The following is a 6,556-nucleotide window of genomic DNA, read 5'->3' as shown; positions in this document are numbered from 1 at the left end:
TTCTTTATAAAATATATTACTATCTTCTTTTCACTCTTTGGGTGTATATGCACCAATGTCTTGAGTCTAATTTCTATTAGTCTTCCGTTCAAATAGTTATAATATACAAATATTGTTCTTTAGAGATTTATGTACCATGTACCTGCTTTTGCTCTTTCTTCTTTTTTTAACCCACTGTGGATTTGTGCATAGTTGTTTGAAAACAAGCTTGATGGATAACCAAAGGGGAAAGTTTAAAAAAAAAACAATAAATGAACAGTAAATTACATAATGTCTGATAATATTTTCATAGAACATTGTCAAGAAGAAAAGGATGATATGTCAAGTGTATAAAAAGTAGTAACAAGGCTTTATTGGCAAGTGAAATCCAAAAGTAGTTAGATAAACAAAAATATTACTATTAATAAATTTTGATCCAATAAGGTACAGTTCATCTTCTGTTAAAATTTTTTCAGAAAATCTGTCATATTTTTGACATACATTCTTTTTTACCCAACACACACACACACACACTTTTTTCATTTATTTACAGCCTTCATAAAGTTAATTTCTGCCTATTAAAATCCAACTACCAATTTATAGTCGATATATCATGATGGAAATATTTTGTTCGCATATTCAGGTTTTGGATTTTCTTTAAAATATTTCTGTAGATATGAACAACTGAGCTTCATTCTGAGATTATTCTGAACAGCATAATCAAAGGCTGCCTAGAAAAATAAAATAAAATAAAACTAATAAATAATTCATTAATGCAATAAAACAGACAAATCAAAATCATAATTAAAAACATATATAGAAGTATGTGCAGTGTGTGTGGTACAAAGGCCTACTTTTGACTAATTCAAGTTGGAGATAATATCCTTATGCAGAAGTCTATTCTGTTCCAAGTGTTCTATCTGGTTCAAACTAGCACTACATATTATCAAGTCCACTACTGCATTCTCTAAACCACACTACCACAACTTGCAGGATGACATAATGAATTATCACACTAACTCAAATAGATAATTTCCACATTTAAGAGTATATATTGTGATTTGCTAAATGCTGACCCATGTCACATTCAGTCACCATACCTGTACACTATGTATGCAGTAGGAACCAAAGAACTGGATGATGTCATGGAATGTGTGAAACTATGGAGTTCAATATGTAATATTATTATTATTTCGTGATACTTCCAAGGAGTCTAAAGACTCATTGAGCGTGGATACCTATTCTACAACTCTCCGTCTCCACCATTCCAAAAGTCTATTCTGTTCCAAGTGTTCTATCTGGTTCAAACTAGCACTACGTGTTATCAAGTCCACTACTGCATTCTTGAAAACCACACTACCACAACTTTCAGGATGACATAATGCATTATCATGCTAACTCAAATAGATAATTTCCACATTTAAGAGTATATATCGTGATTTGCTAAATATTCCATCCACCAACTACACCAAACCTCTACTATCGTCATCTACATCAATGCCATCCACTGTCCACCATCACTATATTTTGTCTGTAAACTGCATGTGTTCTGAAGGGCTGATTTGTCTGTATGCGGAATGAAAAACCCGAGTTCACAGGAGAAAAAACCCTGCTACCTCCATATCAGATTGGTTAACTCACCTTCAATTGAAAAAATCCATACAAAGATTCTGACACAAACTACAGTTGTGGAATGCCTTGAATATTACTACCAAACTCTACAATCAGTTTTCACGGAAGGGTTATTTTGGATACGATAAAAATCATACAAAACAGTGCAATGATTTTGAATCTAATTCATTCAGTCTTATCTTACCTTTTCCCTTAGTTCCAATAAAAGAAGTTGAAGATCTCACTTGACTATTATATTTGCATATATCATTATCTAGCAAGCAAGTTTGTTGAAAACCAGCATGAAGATAATCACTCTGATAATAAGAACAACATTTAATTGATCGCTTCTAAAGGCAATTCTACAAGGAAAATAATTTTGCTGTAGATTTAATCTTGCTTTATGGAGTATGTGCTTCTTGCTTCTCATTTGGGAATATAGTCCTCTCACTGATATATGAAGGCTTGATACCTTCAATATTACCTTTACAGTTCTTCCTTGGGGAGCAGATAAAGATACATATGAAGACTCTTCCAAGATCATTGAATTCAACTCAATGATTTTTTTCTCTCTCTCTTTCTTTCTTTCTTAGTTTCTTTTGTTTAACCTCCACTTAATCATATGGTGATTTCAGGCATACAATTGTGTTAATATAAACAATTAAGGTTTTAAAGAAACAAGTTTTATCATATAACAAAACTTATGAGCATGGGATAATGAGTAGTTTTTGATGAAACAGGGATATTTGGATGTAATGGTAAACAGGGAGTTAAGGTTCTGGGAACATACTGCAAAAGTGGACAAAGCAGCACAAATGATCATTTCAATGTTGGAAAAATTAGAAGAAATAAAGAAGCTATTTTCCCTCATTATAAGAGGAAAAGTTATGTCATGATCATAACTGTAATGCATACAAAAATGGTTTCTTGGTTTCTTAGAGAATGAAGAAGTGGTAGAGAGGATTCAAAGATAAGTAACAAAGATGGCAATATCGCTATGGAATGCACGCTATAAGAATAAAATAGTTTCTCTATTCAGATTTGGCTGGTTTGCAGAAAACAAGGGATGTGATCAAACATACAAGCTAGGAAAGGGTCCAGAAAAGATTCACAAAGGTGGTCAGTGGTCCTTGGAATGTGGAGTATTAGTACAGATTGATAGGATGTAAGTTGCAAAGCCTCATGAATAGGAGGAGAAGAATATGATTGAGAGGTTGTTATCAGGTTGACATGAAAGAGATTTTTCATAGAATTGGAAAGGGGAGGGGGTAAAACAAGAGGCCATCTCTGGAAACTGTATAAAGAGGGTGTGAGCAGAGGAGTGAGGAGCAGGTTCTTTACATGGTGAGTGGAATGCATTGCCTGAGAGTGTTGTGAATGCAAACACAATGAATCAGTTTATGGCACGGTTGGATGAGCTTTGTGTGTGTGCTAGTGTGTACCTCTCACGATGAGTCTCTGACTCTATGGAGGTCAGATGTTAATCATAATAATTAGTATTATTTTACTGACCTCCACAGAGTCACAAGACTCACTGAGGGATGTCAGCAACTAGTCAAAGCAAAGTGTATCATACTAAACTCATTCAATGTTAGCACTTTCACCACCCTCTTAGGCAATGAATTCCATGCAAAAATCTTCTCATCCTGTTACTCACTTCTTTCTGCAACTCCCAGGAATCGCTCCTTGTTCCATCTCTTCATTCTACCATATGAAAAATCTCCTCAGTATTAATCCAGTAATAACCCTTCAACAACTTAAATGTCTCAAGTATATACCCCCACTCTCTGTTGTCTTCTTCTATCCCGCAATGTCTTCATGCCCTCAGCCTACCTCATAACTAACATTGTACAATCCAGATATCATTTTTGTTATCCACCTCTGTACCCTCTCCAAGGCTACTTCATCCCCCTTCAAATCCCAGTTACCAGATTAAAGCTCAGAAATCTAGATGTGATCTAATCAAAGTTTTATATAATGGGATCACCATCTTTTTATTTCTCATGGTCAATATGCTTCTCAACATTATAGAAATTTGATGTTTTAAGGATACTTGTGACATAAAGACTGAATAATATAAGCACGTAAACACAAGAAAGATATTTAATTAATAAAATATTTCGGTCTGGAAATAACAGACCATCTTCAGTGGCACTACAAGAACAGTTTTTAAAAAAAAAACACAAGGTGGAATACTAACAATAGATCATTTAAAAATAGAACAAGCTGCATAATAGATTATTATTATTATTATTATTATTTTTTTTTTTTTGCTCAGTGATGATTTTTTTGAAGACTGAGATGAGTTACCAGGATACTGCTTGGAAAGATAAAGGAGAATAGTGTGACAGGAAGGGTGGTCAGTGTGTTGCCTAGGTATGATTGTGGTGAAATGAGGCGGAGAGCAAGGATTATGAATGATATTCTGGCTGAAATGTGTGAGGAGATGGGAGTACAGTTTGTTAATGTGTGGAATGAGTTTGAGAGACGAAGTGAGCTGTATGGGAGCGATGGACTGCATTTGAGTGGTTATGGTGTGAGTCGCTTGGAGAGACTGCTGCTGGAAGGTAGAGAAGTGAATAGAGAGAATGAATCAGATCGAGAGGGGAGTGATGTGGAAGAGCAGGAGAGTAAGACAGGAGAGATTGAAGGAGTGGAAATGAATGTGGAAGTGAGTGGTATGAGTATAGATAATGAGAGAATGGGTGTGCAAGAGGAGCAGGGAAACGGGGAGGCTCAGGGTGGACAGGGATACACAGCGTGAGAAAGGTGGATGCTCTAAGAGGAGGTGAGAGAATGTGTGGGCAGGAAAGTAATGGGATGATCAGGGATCAAAAGGAAACAGATGGAATTGCAAAGGGTTCTAAAATGAAGAAGCAGAAAGGGAAATGGCCCCAGTCCAGCATGGAGAGATCACATCGAGTGAGTGGTATCAGTGGAACTAGCTGTAGATCCAGAAATGAGTTGTTGTGTTTGTATACCAATGCTAGAAGTATAAGAAACAAGGCGGATGAAATGGTTGCACTAATTGCGTCTGTGCACCCAGAGATTGTCGGAATAAGTGAGACATGGTTAGATGAGGATGACATCCTGACAGGAATAGAGATGGAAAGGTATGATGTGTTTCGTGAGGATAGAAGGGGTAAAAAGGGAGGGGGAGTGCTATTGATGATAGAGAAAGAGTTATGTCCATACAAGGTAGAGATGCAAGGGGGAAATGGGGCCAGTGGTTTTGAGGCAGTATGGTGTGAGATAGAGGTGAATAGAATCAAATACTTGGTGGGATGTTGTTATAGACCTGGTAATGTGGATGGTGGTGATAGTGAAATGTATGGTCAAATAAGCCAAGCAAATAAGAAAAGGGTGATCATTATGGGTGATTTTAATTATGGCAATATAGACTGGAATGAAGAGATAGCAACTGGAAGTAAAGAAAATGAGTTTCTTGAGTTTTTGAGGGATAACTACCTCAGACAGTATGTAACAGAGGGCACAAGAGGATTAAGGGACTTGGATTTGGTCATCTCATCAGAGGATGTAATTATCAGTGAGGTATCAAATCATCCACCAATTGGTGAAAGTGACCATGAGGTGATTACTTGGGTGGTTGCCAGCAGTGCAAGGACCCCTGTGAAAAAAGGGTATATGTGGAACTACAAGGGGGGTGATTATGAAGAGCTCAGGAGACAGCTTGCAGGTGTAGCATGGAATGAGGAGTTAGCTGGAAAAGAGATCAATGCAGTTTGGGGGATTTTCAAAAAATATTTAGTGGATGCAATGTCTAAATGTATACCACGGGTGAGAAGGTTAAATAAGTTAGGTGTGAGATGGATGAATAAAGAGATTAAGCATGCAATACAGAGAAAAAGGGCATTGTGGAGGCAGCATAAAAGAAGTGGAAGTAACCAATTTCATGAGTTCTACAAAGACCAGGCAAGGAGAGTGACTTGGTTGGTGAGAGTAGCTAAAGAGAGGTATGAACAGCAGTTAGCTAATGAAGCTAAAAAGAATCCTAGGGAGTTCTTTCGATATGTAGCCAGCAAAAGAAAGAATGATTATGGAAGGATGACATTGATTGGAGGAAATGGTATAAAGACAGCTGTTGCAGAATGTGTGGTGGAGATACTTAATGAGCAGTTCATAAAGATCTTTCAATCTTGTGAATGTGACTTCATGGAGAGATTAAGAGCAGTTGATGATGGGGAGGAGAGACTGACTGTAAGTGAGCAAGAGGTGTTTGGGGAGTTGAGTAAACTAGATGTAAATAAGGCTGTGGGACTTGATAATATATCACCGCGTATTCTGAAGGAATGTGCCAGAGAGTTGACACCTGCCTTGACATATTTTTTTAATACGAGTCTTGCACTTGGTCAAGTCCCTAAAGAGTGGAAGGAGGGCAAGATTGTGCCACTTCATAAAGGAGGTGATCGAACTCAAACATCAAACTATAGGCCTATCTGTGTGTCAGGTGTTGTGGGTAAGTTGTTGGAGAAGCTTGTGAGAACTAGGATCCAGAGTTGGGTTGACAACAATGGTATAATCTTTGATGGACAGCATGGATTTGCTAAAGGGAGGTCGTGTTTTAGTAATCTACTTACTTATTACAATAAAGTGACTGCTTCCTTGGACAGAGGAGAAGGATACACAGTAATATACTTGGATTTCGCAAAAGCTTTTGATAGAGTACCTCATGATAAGTTGACAGTCAAACTAGAGCAGATGGGGTTGGATATTAGATTAGTGCATTGGATTGGAGACTGGCTATCTGATAGGTATCAACAAGTTGTGTATGGGAGTGCAATATCCAGGAAAAGGAAAGTCACTAGTGGAGTGCCTCAGGGATCTGTTTTAGGGCCATTACTATTTAACTTGTATATTAATGATATTGGCGAAGATTTGGATGGAGATATTCAGTTGTTTGCAGATGATGCAAAGTTGGGACGAACCATAAAGAGTAGTGAAGATG

At 37.2% G+C, this 6,556-nt stretch overlaps 1 protein-coding gene across 3 annotated transcripts in view; it reads right to left on the bottom strand.

Annotated features, from left to right (window-relative positions):
• Positions 1–330: 330 nt before the first annotated feature.
• The window catches only part of LOC150096369 (protein NATD1-like), a 45,139-nt gene continuing 38,913 nt past the window's right edge, over positions 331–6,556 (bottom strand). For all 3 annotated transcript variants that reach the window (XM_090409335.1, XM_090409334.1, XM_090409336.1), the window contains one exon: positions 331–710. In XM_090409335.1, the coding sequence (XP_090265461.1) occupies positions 591–710 (120 nt within the window). In that variant the 3' untranslated portion in view covers positions 331–590. The remainder of the gene's footprint in view (positions 711–6,556) is intronic.

This window comes from Typopeltis vanoorti, chromosome 19, assembly GCF_054136105.1.
Source record: "Typopeltis vanoorti isolate ZY-2024b chromosome 19, IOZ_Tvanoo_1.0, whole genome shotgun sequence".
Classification (NCBI taxonomy): Eukaryota; Metazoa; Arthropoda; class Arachnida; order Uropygi; family Thelyphonidae; genus Typopeltis; species Typopeltis vanoorti.
This window is presented reverse-complemented; position numbering and strand designations above follow the sequence as displayed.